Source organism: Epinephelus moara, chromosome 21 (genome assembly GCF_006386435.1).
Source record: "Epinephelus moara isolate mb chromosome 21, YSFRI_EMoa_1.0, whole genome shotgun sequence".
Classification (NCBI taxonomy): Eukaryota; Metazoa; Chordata; class Actinopteri; order Perciformes; family Serranidae; genus Epinephelus; species Epinephelus moara.
In genome coordinates, this window is record NC_065526.1 from 4,171,001 (window position 1) to 4,196,729 (window position 25,729).

Below are 25,729 nucleotides of genomic sequence, written 5' to 3' on the forward strand. Positions count from 1 at the left end.
ATATGGAGATATTTGCATCTTGAAAGCCGGACTACAAATGTGGATAGACAGGGAGAAACACACGCAAGCCTAAGACGTGGTAAGATACGATATTCCTCACTATATGAAGTGACTGATAACAAGATCTGTATAATGGATTGTAAAGAAATTTGTCAGGTTTTTATGTTGTAGACAATCAATCTGGATTTATAGCATGATGGGGTGACAGCACAATGATGTGTGTGATATCACTGGAAAGCTCTGGTCCTGCGCTTTCATGTGATATGCGTGGCATTTCTGTGCGAGCCTGCATTGGTGAGTAATCCATCCAAGAGTAATGTGTGTGCAGAGCTGTATGAAACCTCTGTTATACATCATTTTAGTGTAACTTTATCATTTTTTTTGTCTGTGCAAACATTGGACTACCAACAAATGCTTGGCCTTGTCGGAAAGCTATGGTTCTGCTGTTTCACGTGATATGCGTGTGTGGCTCCTAGCTATGACGCACGGTTGCGGAGAAAATCCATAGAGAAGAACAGGTGTGAATTTGGAAGCACTATGCGTCGTTCGGGCCCATAGGGTTAAGGCCGTATTATGTAGTACTCGCATGTGACGTGTTAAATTACTGGACGGTGGTTAAGTTGGTCGTAAAATGACTTATGTATGTCATGTAACGTGACGTAACCAATGAAAGGACGCAAGTACGTACAGTTAAAGAAAGTCAACATTGACTTTTGGTTTCATGTGGGACACGAACAGCGGCCTCCTGGGTGAAAATCCTGTGTTTGATTGACCCATCCATCCATCACCCAGCCCATCTCCCTATTCAGGCTTTGTCACTCTTATACTTCCTGTGGGGTCGTAACATTAACCACTACCCGTTGAATGACGTCGTCGAGCCACAATAAAGGATCCTAATTGAATTTCCATCGGCATTGTTTCTATAGTGCTGGCACCACGGAATAATGTGTTAGGAAGTCGTGGTCACTTCACGTATTTCTGTGAGACCAAGCTGGGTAATCCAGTATAAAAAAATGTGACTTATATATTTGTATAGTGAAGCGTCTATAATATCAGTTGAGTGTCAATCTGGTCCTCTTTAAACAACCTCTATTCATGTGCACCAATAATGAAGCACTGAAATGTGAATGTGGCAGGAGCTCTTTACAGTTTTGTCACCTGGGAACGGTTACTGTAACATGCTGTCAGTGTGGATTTTATTAATTGAAACTTCTGGCTTGACTTGACAATCAGTCATTTGTGTCGCTCAGTCATTCACTCAATGACATCACTGTGTTAGGAAGTGTTTTTAACTGAGCACAAGGAAGTCGTTCTGAGTCGTATTTCATTTTTCAGGTGGTTTTCAAAGACTGATCGGCTCTCTCTTCATTCTGTAGACTGACTTGGAACATCCCTCTTTAATAGGGCTAATTACTGAAACCCAGCGCTGTGTGAAGTTTGTATTGGCAGGAGGTGTTAGATTTATGATCTCACTCGTTCTTCATGTGACAGATCCCGGTCCTGTCAGGGTTATAGAAGAGATTTATGATGCTGAGATAAGGCTTGTTCCAGTTACACAGAGAATGGGCATGTGGTTAACAGTCGGATGTAATCCATTATCATGGCAACCAGATTGCCATTCTTTGATAGCATGGATATTAGCATGTATAGCCTTAGCCGTGTCACGCTAACATAAATCAAATGAAGATGCTTGTCAAAGATTTTTTGTTGAACAGTCGTGTTAATCAACTTTGTGGTAGTTTGTTGTTGTCTCTGAAAAATATGAAATCTAAAAATGAGAAAACACTCTGGAGTTAAAATGGAGACACTGACCACAGCTGGAATACATGCTGACAGTCGGTCCACTGAGAGAATACACAGAGTTTTAGTTTGTTTTTCTACAAAGCCTGCCTGCAAACATCAGAGTGATTTTTCCACTCAGTTATGAATTATTAATGGAGGCCGTCCGTGTCATGGTAAATTTAAAATGCAATATCTTTTGACGGCTTGTGTTGACTGTGGAATATCTTCATCTAGTCGTCTGCAGAAAACAGAGCGTGTGAACCCGAGTTAATCATTCGCTGTCCTCCTCTGTACCTCAGAGCCATGGAGTAAATCCCTTCATTTGGCAGAGGAGTGTTTTCTGCAGAGACCGGCGATGGCGGCGGGACGTTTAGCTCTGCTGCTCAGAGCCAGCTGCTCCTCGAACATGTTTTCATACAGCTGTCATCAGATACTAAGAGCAGGTTAAACTGAGGTGGCCGGACGGTTTTTAAGAGCAGCAATGTTTTCTTCCGCGGTACATATGTAATTCTGTGTAATTCTGTCTATGTAAGTCTTGTGTATGGATGTAATAAAAGTCCTGTCATTGTGTAACTGATAGCTCTGAAATATTGATGCTGGGTGGGTGTCTGATCTCGCTGTCCTTCTAAATCACTTTGTCACGTCAAAGGGGGACAATCACTAATTATCCTGCTGAGAAGTTCCCACGCTCACGATATGAATATTTTTCAGACGAAACAAGTAACTGATAAAGACCTACTTCTCACAGCCGATAAGATGACGGATTATTTCACACTTTTGTATCTTAAAAATAAGTTTATAGCCTGTAGTTTATGCACACCTGAGGGTAAGAAGGCTAAGATGTAGTACAAAAATATGGATGATTTAATATCCCATAGCCCTGATATGATCACTATTGTTAACGCAACATAAATAAGGAACATTCTGATTATGCAAATGTTCATTTACTTTTTCTGGTAAAGCTTATCAAAAAACCTACCAAACATACTTTGGTTTATATCGAGCATTCTGCCCAAAGGCCCAGACACACCAGCGCGATATCAGAGAACTAGCAGTGCCACAAGCCGACTGTTGCATCACCTCACGTCACCTGTGTCTCGGCCAAAAAATTCAAAAACATAAACTGTCAGATCGTTGTGATGCTAGTTAGCCAGTTAGCATAATAACACCACAATCCTATGTTGGAACACAGAGCATATTTACTGTGCACCAGTGAACAGTAACACAAACCATCAGGAAACGGCCCCAACATTGACCGGCTTGGAGTGTCGCGGAATTAAGAATTGAAATGAAATGCTGTGACATAATCAAAACAGACATGTCAGTATTTTATACACAAGTAATTTAAACAAAAAGAGTAGATGCAGCCTCCTTTTCTTCCCTGACAATGTGACGCTTCTAGAAATTAGGATTGAAGTCCTCAATTCAAAGAACTGCTTGTGATTTTAGTGTAGAACTTTGGTCACGTCTGAGTTGAAGACTCAAGAAAAAAGCGAGCACATGAAACTTTAGTTCATGTTCCCAAAGTCAAGAATAACCCTCCATGTTCCATCTCTTAAATCTATGATCTATTTATTCATTGTTAGATCTGGAGTGTGGAAACGTGTGTGTTTATTTTCCATGTCACACTGTATGCTACTACTCACCCTTGAATCAAATTGAAAACATTATGATAATTATTACTATTATTAACCTTATCTCATTATTTTCCGTGTAGCTGTTTGTAAGCTGTGCCTCTTCCTGGCCCGCTGCTCTTAATGAGGCCTTGTTAAAAACATCCACATCACTGGCATTTTCCTTTAATGAGTGCACCGGCGGTCTCCATGCTGATGCCCTTTATGGCGAGCCGGCGCTGCTCTTTTCCAAAACAACATGGACGCCGTCACAGTTACCGCAGCTGCTGCAGCTTACGGGTTTTGATTTTGGTCTCCGTGGGAGGAGCAGAGGCCTTCAGGGGGCGACTTAGAAATTGAATCAGTGCTGATGGCGTCCTGGGAGAGATTCACAGTAACACACCGTAATGCACTGGGAGGCTCCTCAGCTCTGTAAGATACAGTGAAGAGCCTCAGGGGAGAAGGCTGTGAGAGAGATGGCTCAGTGTGTGTGTGTGTGTGTGTGTGTGTGTGTGTGGCTTAAAGGAAACATACTCCTACACATCTTCAGTTTTGCATTTGAAACACACTCCAAGAGATTTCTTTTCTTCATGGCAACAGCATGCAGGGTTTCCTGCAGCAGTTTCTTTAAGCAGAGGCGGGCCGCCTCCACTGAATTAATTAATTAATTAATTCATCTCCACCATCGTCAGGAGACATTAAAACAGTTTTACTAAATGAAACCTTTAAAGACCCAGCCTGCTATGTTGTTAATTGTGATAATCTGAAGCACATTCACATACATGATTGAGAAGTTTCTCTGCTACAGATAGAACTGTAGTAAACAAATCAAAACAGCATCAGAAATAGGGTGGTGGACATGGCCCTAAAATGATATCACGATATGTTGTTTTCACCATATTCTTGGTGATGTGAAAAATTAGTAAAAAGATATTTTATTATTATTATAAAGAATAACTTCAGCATTTTTTGACCTGGATCCTGTCTCCCCGGGTACATTGATCAAAGAGACTGAACATGTTAGACATGGAGATTGCCAGATACAGCGTGTCTCTCAGTTCTGTAATTTTTGATAAAATATGGCAACCATTCATGTCCTATTTATAAAGAACAGCCTGAAGCAGCAGTCCTTTTTAGATAGGAATTGTGCAAATTTGCAGGAAAGCCCAATCAGTCTTTTTTCAGCATTGGCAGTATAAAAACAAAATCGGGGAGTGCAGCAAAATGCCGCCTACCTACTTTTGTTTATACAGAATGTGCCTTTTTCGGGGCAATGGGGGGCGTGAGCAAGTAACAAAACGTGTAGCTCAGCGTGTGACGTAAACAGTGACGTGGGAGGGAAGCCGCGGCTGGTCAGTCCTTCGGCGATTCTCTCGTAAGTCGGCCCGTTCTTCACCGTCCCCGTCATCTGACGGTTAATGGCCTCTTCGTTTGCGAGGACAAGGAGGGCGCGCAATTCCTTGTCTCCCCAGTTGCTCATCTTTACAGTGTCTGTCAGGTTTGTGTTTCCCTCTTGCTACTAGCTGCTCACTAATTCCTGCTATCAGCTGTTTCCTGTTAGCCCACCGCCAGTGGGTCGCAGGTGCGGCATCATCAACAGCTCCTCCCACAAGTCATCAACAGCCCCTCCCGTTGTGGAAGGCCGCCTTGCTGTGTTTAAACTAACAGGGTTCCGCCAATATGTCTACCCTACGAGGCAGAAAACTGGGCACCTCGGATCAACTCGCCAATCCGGCTCTGTGTGTCTAAATGCTCGCAGCTTGCCGGCAAATTGGCCTAACGTTTGCCAAAAATCTGGCAGTGTAAAAGGGGCTAGTGGGTCCAATCTGTTCAAGCCACGGGGTCCAGAGTTCTCCTTAGTCATTATTTTAAAGTCCACACAGTTTAATATATTTGGCGTTATACTTGCGTTCCGCCATGTTGTCTCGTTTACTGTCTCTGTGAGTAGCTCTCCTTAAGTCACTAGTCTCTATATACAGACTCTACATTCAGTGAATGTAGAGACATAATTGGCGTCACTGCAAACTCTGAATCCATCGCAATGGTTCAGCATATTTATTTATATATAAACGGAAGTCGGAAACGGAAATTCGCCTCCTCCGCCCAAATCAAACCGGAATGCCCCCAGAGGCTGTATTGCCGTCTGCCGGAAGTCAGACGCTGAATACAGCCGATGGGTTCCAAGAATGGTAAGTCACTAACTCTACAGCAGGAAACGAAACTCCAAAATAAAAGCTCTGTACCACGAGTTAACTGTACTGTACAAAATAAGGTGTCTTTTTTTACGAACTTGGCATGTTTGCGACCACAATCCACCAGTTAGAAACCACTGGCCTAAAGTGCTTGCATGTATGTATATTTACTTGTTAATAACAGTTTATACAAACAACATATGTCTGCTTGTACTATATGTATATTTATATCTCATTTTGTAGACATTCATTCTGTAGTTGATGCTGAACATTCTGCTGGTTGTAACCGTGCGTTCACACCAAACGGGAAGGACACGATGTCATCGCCCGTAACGCGAGTATCGCGTTGCTTGATCACAAATGTCACCTTTTTGATCATCGCTTCAATCGCGATGACGCAACCCTCCTCCCGCAATTTTCTTCACCTCCCGCTATTTTCTCGTCAACCATGGCTGAGTTAACTACCGTAGCTGCTCTTTATCTGTTGTGGACATCTGATTTGGATTGGAGACCCAAACGCTGCCGTGTCTGGGTTCACAATATCCTCCAGAAACGCACACAGCTGGGTGAATATCATCACCTCCTGCAAGAGCTGCGTCTGGATGACAGTCATTTCCAGCGGTACTTCAGGCTGACGCTGGCCCAGTTTGAGGACCTGTTGGCCCGTATCGGTGCGAGGATCTCCCGCCTGGACACCAACTACAGGCGCTCCATCCCAGCTGCGGAGCACCTGTCCATCTGTCTCCGGTTAGTAGCTTATAATTTCTTTATGAATGGTTGGATATCAACGCTGATTGGATGTCGCGGCACAGCGTCACGCGATGTCGCTTGAAAAGTTCAAACGCCTGAAACGCGTCGCCCGAAGCGACATCGCGTGTCATCGCGTCATTTACATTGATTTTGAATGGAAACTTGTGGCGTTCATCGCGTCCATCGCGTTTGGTGTGAACGCACAGTAAGGCCTATAAGAGCATTTTTCATTTTGTCTTTTTTTCCCTATTGTTCATCTGTGAGGGCAGAGGGTGGGTCATTTGTAGATGTATTGTTTTGTGTGTTTGTGCAGAAACTCAAGTATTGTATTAGCATTGCTTAAAAAATTAAATAATAGCCAGCCCAACCCAACTTCCAGAAAAAATACTGGCATTTAACATTTCTGTAAAGCATACATATTTATTACTTGTGCTGGGAATGCAGTTTTGGTGTGTCATCGGTATCGGCCGATATTGGCTTTAAAATTAAGTATCAGAATCGGCCAACATGCTTTTTATTTTACACAATGAATTAATATACATGCACTGAAAAGTATTTCATGTCTCCATTTGCTGGTGGGCCGTAACTAAAAGAATAATGCATGTATCATATGATGTTAATTCCACTACAGAAGAGAATTGATGATCACTGAAATTAGGTTGGGTGGACATATCGATATCGGTATCAGCTATCGGCCAAATAAGATGTTATATATCGGCATATTGGATATCGGCAAAATACCGAATATCGTGCATCCCTAATTTGTGCTGGTCATATGTAGCAGATATGTTAAAACTTTGCATTTCTTGTGGTTAGTAAAAGATCATGTTGTGGCTTAAAATACCTGGTCTTCATGGCTGAAGAGGTTGCAGATGTTTTGCTAAGAAACAACTGGTTTTGTTGGGTGTTGGTCTAAAACAGTGGTCTGCAGCTCAGCAGCTGTCTCGCCAAGGTGTCATGCCATCCACCATCCCCTCCACCTTCCAAAGACAAAGCCAGCTCATAAACATGTAATCAGAATAATGTTAACTGAGAAATGTTGATATAAATGAAACATACAAATGTAACATACTGTAATTTGCAGAAACGTAAAATGCTGCCAGCCGCAGCACGATGTGTCACACTCTGCTCAGCAGAACCAAATATCTGTTTCAAATGAAGTCCTGAATCTCTCGCAAATATTTGAGAATTGATGACAGCTCTTACCACCAGACTCTCCACTCCGGTAACACCAACGCCGATCCAGAGCGGTGGAGAGGCCTGCGGGCAGTCGGGGAAAGCCCCCTTATAAAATGTCAACTTGCTCTCCACAAAGCAACGAGCTGTCGAGAGCACCAGAAATCAGAAAATCCCCTCTTCATGTTCAATGCTCTCCTCTTGAAATGTTGCTCTTACTGCAGCAATTTTGCTGCCGAGGCAAACAGCAGCGGAGCACTTCAGAGCTTTTCTCTCTGCGACAGAGGACACTGAACTGTCTGTTTGAGGTGTTTATCAGCTGTGACACAATTGTGCCTCGAGTGTGAGAGCGAGAGCACTTTCTCTTTCTAAAAAATGGAAAACAGAGAGAGTAGGCAGGAAGCAAAGAAACAGGCTCAAAGTTATTAAATCACCATCACTTTGATTGCCTCATGCTAATCATGCTCCTCGAACTCTGGAGTGAGCCATAAGACACATTTAAATACACACCTCTGTGTTAGGTTTGACACCTTTTCACTGACGAGAGCAGAAATCCACGAGGAACGTGACATAAAGGGGGGAAACATCTCCACACTAAATCCTGGAACAATAAACCTGCCTTGACATTTATTTATTTTTGGAAAACAGGTTGTTTTTTAAGCTCTGAAGCTGAAATGCACTGAGTCACCAACAGTGTGTTTGTCAGCTGAACAGCTCAGTCTGCCTGGGAAACATTGCTTGTGCTAAATAAATCTGTAGTGTACGATTAATACAGGAAGTAGTGGAATATTTTTGTGTTTTCACGGCCATGTCGGTGGATGGATGCATAATGTGTTTGCGTCAGAGCAGACACCCCTGCACACACACTCCCGTGCACTTGGTTCCTATAAAGGAAACTCTTAATGCTAACGGTATTGAAGACAACAGTGTGCTTCCAACTTTGTGTTTGGGGGCGGGCCTTTTCCTGTTTCAGTGTGACCAATGTAATATTCAGGTGTTCACATACTTTTTGGATATGTAGTGTATTTTTAAGTACCTACCTCTTCACACTCACGATCCATCCTGACTGATTAGACGTCTTAGTTTAATTCCGTTGCACCTTTCAGCACTCAACACTGTGTTGTTTGTATTTGCACAAACAGTGATGTAAGGTCATTCCCAGTATTGCTCCACCCACATTGGACCTTAAAGGAATACTTCACCCACAAATGATCATTTGTGTATCTATTACTCGCCCTGTGTTGTGCTGCATTTGCGAATAAAACTTGTTTTTCCTGGATGCCGTCATGGTGAACGAAGAATCCAAAAACAGAGAAAAAAACTTGATGAATTGGAGTAAAAGGGGGCTGCATTTAATAACAGCAAAACTATATCAAAACCTGTTTACAAACTCTCCCACAACACCTGCAGGATAATGCACGGCCAGATGTCAAATGCAAACACTTACCCAGGTGCTCTACTTGTACGCAGAGGTGTTTTGTAGTAGCCTGGAAATCCAGACCCAGATCTAGACAGATTTAGGGTCTGGCTATGAGTAATGCAAATGGCCCAACTCGAGGGGCGGCACCAAGCATGCATTTGTAAATATCACTGCACGCAATTGGATAACACTACGACCAATCAGAACAATACACGGGGTGACGTATACGCTTAGCTACCAGCAGAGCTAACTGGTAGATTAGACTCTTGACGTATCCGGTCGGCAGAACAGCAAAAACGTCCTTCTTGCAAAGGAAAGATTCGAGCGCCGTCTTCTGTTCCTCTTTTATAGAAAAAGCCAAGTGTATAGGTAGGTTCTCCTTAAAACACGGGTTGGGATAGGCTGCCCCCTAATAGTCGACCAGATGTCAGTCGACCAGAAAGGTCATTAGTCGGCAAGATTTCATTGGTTGCTTAGTTGCAGAGACAAACAGATATAAAACTCTATTAGGAGCTGCACCTCATCAAAATAAATCCAAACGTATATGACTGGACCATATGGGACTTTAATCTGAAAGGACAGACACAGGAAGTGTCCACGCTCAGCAGTCAGACAGGAGTCAGGTTAATTTCCAGGGCTGGTACCTGCGGTTATTCCACAGGCTAGTTAATAACATGTCGGGCAGGAAATCCAAAGTGTGGGATCATTTTGAGAAGGTGAAGGACGAACCCAAGGTGATATGTAAACTCATCTTCATTGGTCGACTACAAACATGACGTATCATCTGAAACATGGAAGTAGCTACATGCCCATTAGCCCACAGCGTCATTAACAGGCGGCTCGCTCAGTGTGTGACGTGCACTTGTAGATAAAATATAGGCCTATATTAATGAAGGTTCATGTCCATGTCATGCTGTTGGTCGACTAGGAGAATTCTTAGTCAAGGGGCAGCCCTAGTTTGAGAAGTATTGAGCAAAGGACTGGATAAATGAGACGTGGACTATACTGCATGAGCTGTGTGATGTGACATGTGGTCCCACTTTACCTCAGTTCATCAAAATTTTCTCCGTTTTTGGATTTACTGTGGAGGTGTGCGAGAAAAACAAATTTTCAAGAGTTCAAGGTTACATGGGATGAGTAACTAACAAACAAATGATGATTTTGTGGGTGTACAGCTGTTACCCACATTGCCCAGCTGGTATTCCATCTTTCCTTTGACTTGTCAGAAGACATGTTTTAAAAGCCAGAAAGCTCCTCTCCCGGGCAAGTAATCATGACTTATTGATCGACGGCCTTATCAGCCACCTGCAGGTTCAGTACAGTTTGCTCATTGTGTGGGGCAATAAAAAGCGTTTGCAGTGACCTTTTGATAGAGACAGGGAGACACTAGAGATGGTAGCAGATGCTCAGGACCTGTCCAGACCTGTCTGTGACTGTAATTACTCCCCGCGCACACACACACACACACACACACACACACACACTGATAAACACATAGATAAACACTCTTTCATTCTGCTAAACTGGTTTAAAACAGTTCAATGTAACATCTTCAGCTAGTGTGAAGACTCTGTGTGACGCAGGGGAGGGCTTTCATTTGTACGCCATGTTGAACTCTTGGCCAACCTGTTTTAACACTTGCGTCATGTAAAGCTCCGGCAGGCAGGAGAAAGGCGGGCTGGTGGAGGTGGATGAGGTGGTGGTGGTGGTGAAATCCCCCGTGCAGCTGAGGAGGATGGTCATGTTGCAGAGTGTTACATCAGCCGTGTTTTCTGGTGGTTTATTGGGCCGAACTGCTCCTCACTTTAGAGGATCACGGCTGATGAAAACCTCCCGTCTTTATACAGTCATCTTTCAGAGAATGAAGGAGGGCAGCCGTGTTTCTCTGAGTCACTGCTGTGTTTTCTTTTGTACGTTAGGAAGCTGCTTCTTGCGTCGTCTGCTCGGGGAAACATTACCAGTAAATTACAAACCTACAGAGGATGTTAACGGCAGATAAAGTAAAGCTCCAATCAGTCATTAGTGCATTCAGGTTACAAATCACACCTTAAACTGATCATTTGTGTCCTCGGTATACTTATTTTGTTTCCTCTGTTGAATAATTTGCACCTTTAAATTACTTGAAACTATGAAATACTTCTGCCTAATTGCTTTATTGTCTGCTCCTCTGTCTCAAAGATAAAACAATACTATGTTGAACAAAACTTGAATATATATACTCACATATCTCAGTCCAATATTAAAATCAAACTGTATTCATTTAAAGCATAACGTTATAAATAGATGCTGTTATTCGGGCATTAGTGTTTTATTTTATGGACTTATGATAACAAACTGTGATTTATCGAAACGATTTTCCACTGACAGCTTGCAAGAACATAAATCGGCTAGATAGGAGTTACATGGTTCCATTTTTCTGCTCCCAAAAATTTGGTGGCCTTGGAGCAAACATATTTTGTTGGTGCTCTGTGTCCCAGAGCAGCTGCCAGCTTTGCCTGGTTGGTATACAGCTTTTGTTTTGGCACTGAAGTATTAGCACTTAACTGGTAGCAACTCTGAATAGCAAATCACTATAATTTTAACAACTTTAAAGCTTAATTAATCAACATTTAACACCAGAATGGGTCAAATGACTGTGTAAAAGAAGTTGCTTTTATACCCCTTTCAGCAGTCACGGGCTGGCTTGGCTTGGCTTGGCTTGGCTTGGCTTGGCTTGGCTTGGCTTGGTTTGGCTTGGCTTGGTTTGGTTTGGTTTTGGCTTGGTTTGGCTTGGCTTGGTTTGGTTTGGTTTTGGCTGTCAGCCCAGCGTGGCAGGGATTTCCATTTCCATTACAACAGGGCTACCTGCTTGAATGTGTGTCTTTAACTGACGACGGCTTTTCTTGGGTGATGACATTCAAAGGCTGCGGGCTGATCCACAGCTTAAGTTAGTTTTGTTGCATGTGTTTTTCCACAGCAGGCAGGGCTGCTCGATTAATCGAATGTTAATCTAGATTATGATTTGGGCTTTCAACGATTATGAAAACAAAATAATCGACATAAAACGATTATGTGCTTCTTGTCAGTTTACTCTTGTTGTCTTGTGTTGCAAATCAAACGCACCCGGAAGCCGTGCATGGGCAATACCGCCCCCTCCTCTCCTCTTCTCTATTCACACCACGAGCCAGTCAAGTAGGTGAACTACGAATAATGCAAGGGGCAGGTGATCGTGGAAGATTTCAAAAACAGGGTGTGGAAAATGGCAGAGGGAGAGCGAGAGAGGTTGGTTTGTGTGTGTGTGTGTGTGTGTGTGTGTGTGTGTGTGTGTGTGTGTGTGTGTCTGTGTCTGTGCTTCAGGGCCGAACTTGGCCGTGCACGATACAGAGAGCAGAGGAGCAAACGTGCGAGTAAACATGCGACTATGTAGAGACAGAAATGACATGCCGTCGTGTAAACAATACAAGTCATCATGTGCGCCGCATAATCGTGATTTCAATTTTGACCAAAATAATCGTGATTATGATTTTTTCCATAATCGAGCAGCCATAACAGCAGGGCAGGTAAAAGAAGTTTTGTTCAACACAACTTTTCAGTTACATTTTTTTGTATCTTTGAACGTTTCTATCCGAATAAAGAAATGTGGAATGACCATCTGCTAATACCAAAATATTTGCTTCAGCCAAAATTGGAAATACCGGTGCAATAAACTGCCATTTGAAATACCTTCATGAATCCTGCTAAAATATCATCATTAACTGTTTGGAGCTGAAAGTTTTTTTTTTTCTTTTTTTTAAAGATATTTTGGGGGGCTTTTTAGCCTTTAATGGATAGGACAGACAAGTGTGAAAGGGGGAGAGAGAGAGGGAGTGACATGCAGCAAAGGGCCACAGACTGGAGTCAAACCCAGGCCGCTGCGGCAACAGCCTTGTACATGGGGCGCCTGCTCTACTACTAAGCCACCGACGCCCCTGGAGCTGAAAGTTTAACTCAAAACTACAAAGTTAAAGAATTTTACCCCAAGCTACACAATAAACACCTGACTTGACTGTCTGTGTTGAGTGGACCCTTGTGATGAATTTGGATGTTTATCATCATTGCATTGAATTTTCAAAGACCTGTGTCGAAAACACACCAAGCAGCGTCGAAGTGCGGCCAGTGGCGAGCCGCCATGCACTGTTTAGGGAAAGCTGTATCAGCGATCCAAGCTTTGTGGGCTGTGGCGGTTAGATTCTGCGGTGAAGCCTGACTAAACTAAAAGTTGGGGGTAGTTTAACTTTTGGCTTCATAATGCCTGTGAGTCCTGTGACTCCTGTGACATGTTGACTGATGTCACAAAGATTTATTCCCGTCTGAAACACACAAACATGCCTCTCGGCTGCAGGAAAATGTAATTATTGCAGCGAGCCACACTTCACCACTGCTTGGGGTGTTTTCAGCATTATGCGGATGTATGACCACGACTCCAGTCGTACTTTCTACCCACAGTGTCCTGCAGGTAAAACAGTGTGAAGTAATGGTTAAAACCTGTGATGGAGGAGCCGTGCAGCTTCAGTGTTCACTCCTTTGATGATGATCAGTGACCTGGTTTATTCTTTTGGCTCTGTTCTCCTGTCTTCTCTGGTTTCAGACGTCTCTTTTCAGCGGACGTCTTGGCTCACTGACTTGTTATGATGGTAGAAAGAAAGCCCATCAGTGATGCCACACTCACCTCTGACATGCATTTTTTATGTGATCTTGACACAGTTTTATTGCAGCGAAGATATACGCCACATAACTGCAGGCTCTGTGTGGGTTTTTGTGTTTGATAAATTTTAGAAGTAAATGGGATCTCTTGGGAAAATCAAGTTTCTGTTCTTGTTATTTTTGTGCTCATTATTGATTCACTGCAGAAAACCCACCCTGCAATCAGAATTATTGAGACACATGATCTTTAGTATGTCTTAGTTGAACAACTCGTGGAGGCTGCTTCTGCTCGCTGTAAACAGAAATATATGTCATTAGATATAGATGTGTGAAAGAGGGAGATGCTCTGAATTAAAACAGGGATTTGAGCCAGAAAACTAACCCCGGCGGCGCTCCAGCAGTTTGCAGGACTTCCCTTCAATAGTTTCATCTTCATTTCATGTCCACATCAGACTGATGTGTTTAGTCAAATGCCTCAAAAGTGAATTAGGACTAGACAATCACTCATGACAGGCTCTCCGGCCTAGAAGACAGTCAAACCAGGTCACTGTTGGTACTGGGCATATTAATCATACAGTATCTAACTGTATCACTTAAAAGACCAACAAAGTTTAACAAGTCATGTGTGGATAATGAATCAGTTTATCTGTGAACACATGAAACAGGGCTCTTTATGCAGCGATCATGCTACAGTGGATGGCAGACTGACGCTTACGTACTCCAAACATAAATGAAGTCTCTGATGTTCCACAGATGAACAATGATAAGATAAACCATCCTTTCATGTCATCATGTCACATAGCCTCAGGGTGTTGTGTTTCATTTGAAGGAGTCTTTACATCTTAAAGTCACGAGATCAGAAGATAGATGCTCGGTTCACACAGCTCTGTTATGGTGGTTTCCATGCTGCTACTGCCACTCAACTCAGTGTGGTGTTGAAAGCACCACAACCATAGTGACCATACCACAACTGTAATAGAATCAACAAGTAAAAGAAAGTGTAGACACATTAAATGGAAAGACGTACAACTGAACTGGTTCGTTATTTTTGTGTGCGTGGCGTCAGTCCGACCACCCTATAGTTCGCCTACCCATTAGTCCGACTACCCAGTTGTCTGACCATAGGGTTCTATTTTTTGAGAGCTATTAGTCCAACCTCCCAATAATCCGACCATACTTGCGCCATTTTTCCGACCGCCACTATTCCGACCAGGTATCATTTGTCAAAGTGGATACCTTGCTGAGATGTTTTTCCCAGATAGCCTAGCGTAACTGTTTTACATTATACAGGCACAGCTCAGCGAGGCATTACAGAACCAAGTGTTTTGCGTGTAAACAGCCATAAAGTTGACTCTACAATTCAAGCTATTGAGGGAAGTCACTAAACGATATGACACTCTTGGTTACGGTTGCACACAAAACTAGCCCAGCCCCAACCACAACAATAAGATAGGCTAAACTACAACAAAAATACAATAAAAGGGCTATAAAAGAACAAAAAACGGGCTATTTTAAGTAGCCTTCAACACGGCCCGAAACGCCCTCTGACTAATATGCAAAACCAAACGTCAGGTTAATGTTAACAGGACGGAATAGCGGCGGTCAGGAAAATGGCACAAGTATGGTCGGATTATTGGAAGGTCGGACTAATGGATCTCAAAAAATAGGACCCTATGGTCGGACTAATGGGTAGTCGAACTACTGTATAGGGTGGATGGACTGACGCGTTGTCCCCGTCATTTTTAGCCCCAGTGAGCAACGTATCCTCGTAAAATGGGGTTGCCACGTTGCGTACTAGACGTTAACTTATGTATTTAACTTAAAGTTACATAGGGTTAGATATCAGCAAGTAAAGTAGGTTAGGTTTAGGAAAAGAAACATGGCTGAGCTCATGTGCACGGTACGCACTTAACGTTACGTTACACACTTAATGTAAAGTTATGTTGGTTAGGTTTAGGAAAAGAAACATGGTTGAGCATTTTCACGTTACATGCTTAACATAAAGTTCAGCCTTAGCGTGAAGTTAAGTTTCAGAAAAAAGAAACATGGTTTAGCATTGTGATGCTATGTACTTAATATGAAGTTCCCCCTTAATGTAAAGTTACGTAGGCTAGGGTTGGGTCGGTATGAGGAAAAAAACAACGCTCCGTTTTTTGTGAAAAAAACGCATCAAGTCGGTAATACCGGATTTTTGCCACTTGGGGGCGCAATTGACTCATTTAAAATAAAAAAACGACCATAGGACAACATAGTGACAGTAACACGTTGTTTCTTTTATTCCTTACAAATAAATTTTGCATCTTACTCAATCAGTGCAAACAAGGGTTGCCTCCTTCGTCTGGCTCAAAGCCAAAGTGTTGCCATATTGGTGCTTTCTTTGATTTCTTTGAGACTAAATTGTCCTTCATTATCGACTCCCCGTCACTATTAAACAAACTCCAGGCTACAGCAGGGGCTTCCATAGTCGAGCGCACTTCCGCGTTGTAGTTTCCTGTAAAAATGTCCGTGAAAAATCCCCACGATGTGAAAAATACATGCAGAAGCAGTCTTTTGTGTGACACTGGTGCGTGGAGCATAGTCCGCGCGGTCGTGCTTTGCGCGCACAGGGCTTGCGGACGTCCGCCCAAGTATGCGGTCCGGTCAGTCTAAAAAAAAAAACCCCGGTCCAAGACGGAGTACTGAACCGAATCGGTATTACCGAGAACAGACCCAACCCTTACGTAGGCTAGGTTTGAAAAACATCGTTAAGCGTTGTCATGTTACTTAACATAAAGGTTCCTAGGTTAGGGTTAGAAAAAAACATGGTTACGCATTGTCACATTACTTACCATAAAGTTACTTAATTAACGTAAAGCTACATAGGTTAGGTTTAGAAAAAGAAACATGGTTGGGCATCATCACATTACGTACCTAACAAAGTTACGCACTTAACTTTAAGTTATGTCGGTTAGGTTTAGCAGACAAAACGTGGTGACGACATACCTCAAAATGACTCAGCAAGTTCACTGAGGGAAACAAACACCAGTTACCTGAGGAAAATCCCTGTGTTTGTTTGACCCATCCACCACCCCAACCTGCCTCGTTACGCAGACTTATACTCTTTATACAACTTCTTTCTTTAGTCCATCAGTGTGTTGGTTGGGATTGCAGCCTTCCTGATTACCTGGTTTATATACAGACTCTGGTGCGTGACTCTTTGTAGTTATATGTACGAACAGTGCAGAGAACAGCCTGCAATGAGACGTCTAGAAGTTGCTTCTTTATTATAGTTTGGCTGATTTTGGCCGTTTATCAACAGTAGCAGCAGTGACTGTGAGCCACAGCTCATGGAGACAATTAAGGTACTTTAAAGGAAATAACACCCGATTGCAGCAATTTTCAGATGCTCCGTATGACAATAATCATGTTTTTATTTTGCTTCAGTGTCACAGTAATCCAGTGATAGTTGTATCCATCCATGGATACAACACAAACAGGCTTTGTTAATAGCTCATTTGGCACACTGCTAATGGTGCCAATTTGCTGTTGGTATTACCCAAAGCCCCCAAATCATGGACACCGTTGATCCAAAACTTAGAGCAGGATTATACGAAGCACAAAGAATGGAAGTCTCAGTCGTCCTCCAACAGTGTGACAGTGACACTGTAGCGCAAACACAGGCGAACAATACAAAGTGTATATAGAATTGTTTGATGACCACGACTGGAAGCCGGCTGTTTGTAAAGTCACTGGATCTGTGTTATGAGCTGCCTTTCAGTGACGAGATATTTGTTTATAGTCGCTGCTTGTGTGAAAGGCCTTTGTGAACTGAAATGAACCAAACAGAGGAAATACAGACACCGAGCTGTATGTGTGATCTCACCCTCCGTCCATCTGTCTTTGTGTGTTTCAGGTAGCAGCTCAGGCTGTGTTGTTCATGTGTATGAACACTGCGGGGATATTCATCAGTTACCTGTCAGACCGGGCTCAGCGTCAGGCCTTCCTGGAGACGCGGCGCTGCATCGAGGCTCGGCTGCGACTCGAGACAGAGAACCAGAGACAGGTGAGACAATAACACTGCCGACACAAACTGCCAAATACTGCCACAGTATTTATGCAGGAAACAACAGAGCCCAAAAGCACTTTGTTACTTTGACTGGGGCAGGTTAAAGGTGTTTTTTTCCAGGGAATACAATGGTGGCTGCTGTCCTGTCTGAAATATCTCAACTACTATGAGTTTGTTTGCCATTAAATTTTGTACAGGCATTCGTTGTCCCCAGAGGATGAATCCTAATGACTTTAATGGTTTGCGGACCATGAGTTCGACATTTGTGGCTCAGAGTCAAATATGCCAACAACTATTGGATGGATTGTCATGATATTTGCTACAGATAATCAAAGTCTCTATTTGGGTGAACCTGTCAAGGTTTCAGTAGGTATAAATGTCGACTTTTCCTGTGTCAGCTTACACTGGATGGATTGGCACAACATTTTGATACAGATAATCAGGCCCACACATAATCTGCACCTGCAGAGCTCAGATGACATCTCAGTGGATTTTCCACAAATTAAATATTTTGGGGGGTTTGGGTTGCACCGACCGTCATGGTGAAGAGGGAGCTGAGCTGGAGGGCGAAGCTTTCGATTTACTGGTCCATCTACGTCCCAACCCTCACCTATGGACATGAACTCTGGGTAGTGATCGAAAGAATGAGATCGCAGATACAAGCAGCTGAAATGAGTTTCCCCTGTAAGGTGTCTGGGCTCAGCCTTAGAGATAGGGCGAGGTGCACAGACATCCAGAGGGAGCTCGGAGTAGAGCCGCTGCTCCTCCGTGTTGCAAGGGGTCAGTTGAGGTGGTTCAACATCTGATTAGGATCCTCCTGGGCGCCTCCTGTTAGAGGTGTTCCAGGCATCTCTCTGGTAGGAGGCCCCGGGGCAGACCCAGAACACACTGGAGGGATTACATATCTCATCTGGCCTGGGAACGCCTTGGTGTCCTCCAGGAGGAGCTGGAAAGTGTTGCTGGGGAGAGGGACGTCTGGGGTGCTCTGCTCGGCCTGCTGCCCCGCGACCTGACCCCGGATAAGCGGATGAAAATGGATGGATGGATTAAATTTTTAAAATAAATTTTGTATTTGGTGCTAATTAGCAAATGTTGCTAAGAAGCTAAACAGTGAGCATGGTAAACAATATATCAGCTTAACATCAACATGACCTGTCAGTTTGCCTGTATGTTGATGATGTATGTGATTTCTCTAGATGTTACAAAAGATTGCAAAGGAGTTTTTGAACGTGTAGCAACAAGCAGTGACAGCACAAACTCTTGTGAAGTATGACCACTCCGCCATTGTCACTGAAAGCAGGGCCTCTGGGTGTGTGTGTGTGTGTAAGTGTGTGTGTAAGTGTGTGACACAGAGTGGCAGAGCTGGCCCCGCCCCTCGCACATGCAGCTTGCTGTGAGGCTCCGACACAGAGAGCTCTCCTCTGAACTGACCAGTAAAAATGCCTCAGTGACGAACATCTTAATCTTATTACAAATTAGAAACAGAGTTTGTAGGATAAAAACTGTACAAGATAACATTTATGTCACCTAAACGAACAAGAAATATATCTCCTGAATTTCTCCAATATTGATCGTAGAACTGTCGTAGCTTATCAATACAACAGTCTAATAATTCAGCCCCAGGGCCCGTTTCATTCTGGGTTTCCGTACCCATCCTTATGGACTTGTAGTCTTGTTTGTGTGTGTGATGACTGGGTATTTATTGGTCAATGAGAGTGCATAAGTTGACTGTTTATGTCTTCATATTTATAGTTTGCTGGTTACTTTATAATTTATGTTTCGTCGCATTGGTCAATCTGTTTTTTTCCCTTTGTCTTATTTTGGCGAGAGTGCTCTCAGCCACGTGTAAAATGTCCTCTTACCTAACTGAGGAGCAAAAATAAGAAAGCATTGGAGAGTCCCAGAAATTGCTGGTTGCTTAGAAAATAAGAACAAATCATGGGCACAAACAAAAATAAGGAAATTTGTCTATATATCCCTTCCTGCATGAGGCTCAGTGACCTCTATGACCTTCAACAACCACTGGAGCATCACAGCAGCCCAAAACACAGCGTCACAGAACAGAACCACGAGTTTTTCCTTCCTGTTTTTTAGTGATGAAGCTCAGTGTGAAGAGACTTTGATAAAAGAAGCAAAGCGATTGATGGATTTCTGTTGACAGGACTGAATGTTAGCTAATGAGCCCGCAGAGACGAGAATAACATGGACGCTGCATCGATCCGCTGCTGTCACGCGAACCGTGCATCAGCGCAGTGGACACAGACACACACAGCTGCAAATGCTGCCCAGCAAGGCAACACACACACACACACACACACACACACACACACACAAATAGAAAGAATACACATAGTCTGAGTCAGATGAGCGCTGAAGTATACACACAAACACACAGAACACACACACAGCGACACACAGAGAGCTTTGTTTACGCAGTGGAGTGGACAGTCGGGCTCTGAGAAGCCACAGAAAGCTTTTACCGTGTCGTGTTTCCTGGAAGGGTTCGGCTCTGATAAGCTCTGGGATGGTTGTAATGGAGCGAGATGGGGCCCCGCCCCGAGCAGACCACTTTAATGTGGACCAATCAGGGCCTGGTATTTCTGTCAACATTCTGTAAGAACACAGAGCCATGTTTCTGTCCACGCAAGAAACACTCTGTGTGTTTACTCCGAAATACTGTTGTTTTTCCGTTAACCCCTTAACCGGGTAACTAGTAAAGTCCGACTGATATATTGGTCAGCAGATATTATCGGCTGATATCGGCCTCTCATAACATACCAGTATCAGTGTACATGTTGTCTGATATGCACTGACATGGAATCTTTTCTCAACTCAAATTTCTTCATGAAGCACATTTAAAAACAAGTCACGTTGACCAAAAGGAATAAGTCGCCAAAAACTCAAACACAAGAGGTAACATTCAGGGACACGACACACACAGGCACATGTCAGAGAAAGCCACATCAGGGGGGCTCAAACGCCAAAGAATTAAAGTAGGTTTTGAGCCTTAAAGGAGTCAGTGGCGGGGGGCAGATCTGATTGGGATGGCGATGCTGTTCCACAGTTTGGGGGCAGACACAGCAAAGGCACGATCTCCCCCTGAGCTTGAGTCTAGAGCATGGGACAGCCAGGGGCCCCAGGTCCGCTGAGCTAAGGGTGAAGCTGAGCTGGGGGTAGAATATGGGGTTAGGAGGCCTTTGAAACCAGGGCTTAGTAAACAGGAGAACCTTAAAGTCAGTTCTGGACTTTACAGGCAGCCAGTGCAGAGAGACTAAAACAGGTGTGATGTGGTCTGTCCTCCAGGTAGTTGAGAGGAGCCTGGCAGCGGCGTTCTGAACCAGTTGGAGATGGGACAGAGAGGACTGACTAATACTAGTGTACAGAGAGTAACAGGGTTTTACAGTATTCTAGTACGTTGGTTTCCAGCTGGTGGGTTATGGTCCAAAAGTGGGCTGCGGGTCCATTCAGAATGAACCGCAAGTGACTTGCGAATATGTCAGGTTTGTAAAAAACACACTTTATTTTGAAGTACAGTGAATTTCCAGCACGGAGCTTTCATTTTGAAGTGCAGTTTCCTTCTGTAGAGTGAGGGGCACCACTAGCTAGCTCCCAGCATAACAAGTGATGTACAGTGCAGCAAACTGGAGAGTAGAAAAAATGATCTGAAATATTTTCAGCAGATTAAAAGCTGACATCCCTGGACTCATTTTATGAAGTGTAGCCAATAGAAGCATAAGTTCTGAGAGCATCATCGGTGCAGGAATGAGTCCTAAAACCATTAATCGAGTTAGCATTTTAGCACTCCTCGTCTTGAAGTCAGCGGGTTTTTGAATGGGTTTTCGGTCTATGGTCAACACAAACTTCAGAGACTTTCACGTTGTGTTCTGCGACATAAAATACATCAGTACATACCCCACTTGTTAATTTTGAAGTCTTTCAGTGTCTTTAAAAAGGTAGTTGCTAACAAGTGGCTAATACAAAACATCATCATGCTGAACAAGGCTTTAGTGTAGTTAGCTTATAGCCTAATGTTTGCTTTTTACCTTTGGCGATTGCATTTAGGCTTTAAAAATCATGAAAGTGGTGTTAATGCATGAGGACTACCTTGCTGATCAAAACGTGTCGTATACGTGTGTTTGCCACAGAGCTTATTTTCTGCAATAATCCAAAATCCAATGGGAAAAAAATAATAACACATTTCATTAATATAGCACCTTTCATACAAGAAATGAATCACAAAGTGCTTTACAATAAGGGCATTATCAGCACTGAGTGTTTGAAAATAGACAGAATGAACATATAATAATCCAGCAAGGCTATTTAAAAATTATTTAAATGATTGGTGGTGGTGATTCTGAGATCCTATTCATGGAAATCTCAGAACATATTTCTCCTTGTGTCACCTTGTAGGCCTCCAATGTCAGCAACAAAATCCCACTGGCTTTTTGATGAGGGAACCAGGGCGATGCAAACTTCTGCTTCTCAACAACAAAATAGTGCTCTGTGCCCACAGTGTAAATATGAAAGAGTCATTCTTGGCAGCAATTATGTGCCATTTAAGTCTTTAAAGAAACTGATCTTTATTGTTTTGAAAAAAACCCTTTATGGGTCAGTGCAGAAGCACGATTAATGAATATGGATCGACTTTACACACTGACATTAATCTGGAGCTTAAAGCTGTTCCACTGGTGACATTCAGCTGAAAACTCCCCACAAGTGACAATAAAAGCAAGACGAAGGAACAAAGTGTTTTCTAGTGATCCTTTAAACACGATACAAGTTGTCAGCGAGCTGCTGCAGGGCTTCAGCTCTCGGCTAAAATCAAGCTGCGCTAATGACTTCCAAAGCTAATCTGACACTGAGTCCGCTGGCTCTCAGCTGTCCAAACCAGAGACTGTGTCCAGTGGAGCAAACACACACTGCAGACGCCGTTAACTGTCCACACTGCAAAAAATGTCCACCTGAGCCAGTCTGTCACTGCTGTGTGTGAATCTATAAAAGAATAAACACAAACTCCCATGCGAGATGAGATGCAGTTTGACTTGTCTTGAGAGAGTGAGTTCAAACGAGGTCAGTTCACTCTTTAAATATTGATTAAATGTGAGGCTAGAGAGATGACTGCTTGCTCTATATGATCAAACGTAGATTAAAAGAAGCATGTCGGGTGCTTTTGGGAAAAAAAACAGGATTAACAGGAAGGCAATTCAGGCACTCAGGCAAATATAAGAAGATATCATTAACTTAAAAGCCCCAGCAAAGACCAACAAATTCTCATTTTTACCTCAAATAATGAATATTCTCTTTATATATATATTATGGTTTATATTAAATTGATATATAGGATTACGCAAATCTCCAATGGCCATTACAGTTGTAAAGCACCTTTGGAACCAGCAGTGACCCTTCAGACATGGTACCTAGACCCTCGGTCTGTTCAGACAGTCCTCTTAAATGTGGGCGGGGTTGTTGCCACTCACTGCTCCGTCCAGCACTCGCTGTATTTCCTCATCAGCGGTGACACAGATGGAAGTCTGCACCTGGTTTATCGTCCACAGAACGAGGCTGCACACCCACATTTTCAGAACAAAATAGAACAGGCTGCAGTGAGAGTCTCTCTCCATGGGATATTTAAAAATAGCAGCTTTGTGCATTTAGTCCTTCTCAGGCAAGCTCAGGGGTTTAGTGTTGCTGTAGCCCACAGGAAGTGAGGATTAGAATATATGACCTTCACATAATCCGCTCCAAATTAATCTATATTTTTAAAGTCATTACTAAAAGTGTGTGTCATATAAAAACTAAAGTGATGGTCAAAGTTGTCACAGTGAAATTTAAGGTGTGCTGATGGATTCACGTCATCAACTCATGCATTGAGTAACATTACAAGTTAACGTTCCACCTTAAAAGTTGCCGGCAGTCGGCCCAGTGAATGAAGTTATTTTTTCTCAGACTCCAGCTGCTGTGAGAGGCAGCAAAACATCCTTTCATTTTATAGTTACAGTTTACTAATAAAACTCTCCACAGTATGAACAGTGGTTACATGAGCCTCAAAACCAGACACAACTCAGCCCTGAGCAGAGTGACCGTCCTCTACTGACCAATCAGACTGCAGTGTTCACAGCTCCACCTTTTAGTACCAGATCTGTGTGCTAGGTACCCCAACAGAGGGGGGACCAAACATGGGGACGGTACGGAATGGTTCTATTGGTACCATCCACAACTTTTACTGTGGGAACGGAAAAAAGCACAATGAACTGTACAAAGCGGTGCTGCTCGGTGGAACGTGTTTTTATTGACTTTTTGGGTAGTCCTGTGAAAAGGGAATTGCAATAGTCTAAACAGCTGGTAATGAAAGCATGAGTGGGTATAAGTTAAAAGTTTAATATAAGCATGGTCCCTTAAAAATCTAATAAACTATTTAAACTTGATTCCCTAAAATGTCCCTTAATTCAGTAAACAAGACATTTCTGTGCAAAGATCCAAATATCATTATTAGAGGAATCAGAAGTTTCCATGTAAACACAGCTCCAGTTTGACTGACAGGTGACTCTCTGGGCTGCAGCACAGAAGCATCACAGCTCCTCAGAGACTCAAACTTTCAGTGCAAATTCAAGACGACTCTGTAAACACAACATTTCTTGCAGTGAACCTCCACCACCAGCCCCTGGAGCGTTTGGTTGCGATGCAGCAGCCGCGGCATTAGCAACGCTCCGCTGGAATGTTTGTCTGTCTAGACTTTAATTTAGGGATGCAGCGCTTCGCTTTCCAGCACAGATACCAGGTCAACACAACACAGCAGAGCCGAGCCGAAAGCGGCGAGTGCTGAAAACACACCTGCTCTCCTCCGACACAGTTTACACACTCAGCTGACGTCCAAAGAGGAGCTGTCCAATCAGCTTCAGGTCCTCAAATCACAGCGTCACAAGCTGCAGCTGTGAGTAAACACCACTACAACACTTCCACATTCATTGTTACATAGACAGAATCTAATTTCATCATTTCATAGAATCTTTACAGTGTAGGAATATTGAAATCAAAGTGTCAGATCATCACAGATGCTGGGTATTTTTGGCTACAACAACATGAAGGTTTATTTTTGGCAGTGATTTAAAATTTTATTCTATATTTTTTTTCTTTGCCAGTTTGTTAATGTTGGATTGAATCTGTCATTTTGGTTTTGTGTATGAGTGAGTTATGTAAATGCTGTCTGTGACGGAATCAGATCAAAACTTATTTATCAAAACAAGCAGTAGACAGTAACAAAGAGTAACCTGGTTCAGTCAGCGCTGTCAGGTTGTCATATTGAATAAAAATCAGGACTTTTCTTTTACAACAGTTTCCCCAGACATCAGACTGGAATCAGAGCGGACAGGACCTTTAAACCAATCAGAGATATTGTTTCAGATTAGACATTTAGATAACTACTGCTGCATTATCTCAATTACGAACTGAAGCAGCAGTGTTTTTCTAATAAGACTTTCCAGATTTGAGCTAGCAGCAGTTCAGTCTGGTTCCCTGTGGTGTGTGTGTGTGTGTGTGTGTGTGTGTGTGTGTGTGTAAACATGTATTACTGACATCAGTGTACACAGTGACATGTGGGGACTCTCCTTCCTTTAAGTGACAAATACAAGTTCTCATAATGTACATCAGTACATTTTAGGGTGAAGACTTGGGTTAGGGCAAGGTTAACTTTAGGTCAAAGCTGGAGTGCAAGACTTTTGTCCCCCCACCTCAGGAAGTGGAAATATTTACACAAATGCAATGTGCTGATGTGTGCATATACCTGCAGGTGGGCTCGCCGCATGTCCCCTGCCCCCAGAAGTGCTTTCAAGTCCTAATTTATCTACAGTCTTTCCTCTGAATGCCAAGTTTCTTTTTTATCTGCAGCATCCACTCCAGAAACACCATGAACATTTTTTAATAGAAATGAACCGATTTATTGGCCAACCTTTGGTATCAGCTGATATTTGCTAAGTTGACTGCTATTGGCCCATCTGCAAATAAGATGACATTGACAGATGGCAGCAGCCAATGTTTTTTTTGTTTTGGGACATTAGTGTTATGCAGGCTAAAGAGCAGAGCTTGGTACTAA

At 43.0% G+C, this 25,729-nt stretch overlaps 2 protein-coding genes across 2 annotated transcripts in view; one reads left to right on the plus strand and one right to left on the minus strand.

The window, feature by feature from the left end:
- The window catches only part of efr3a (EFR3 homolog A (S. cerevisiae)), a 592,036-nt gene that overhangs the window by 404,670 nt on the left and 161,637 nt on the right, over positions 1-25,729 (minus strand). The window lies entirely within an intron of this gene.
- adcy8 (adenylate cyclase 8 (brain)) overlaps positions 1-25,729 on the plus strand; it is a 153,938-nt gene that overhangs the window by 40,537 nt on the left and 87,672 nt on the right. The window contains exon 2 of the mRNA XM_050074478.1: positions 17,488-17,637. Within this exon, the coding sequence (XP_049930435.1) occupies positions 17,488-17,637 (150 nt within the window). The remainder of the gene's footprint in view (positions 1-17,487; positions 17,638-25,729) is intronic.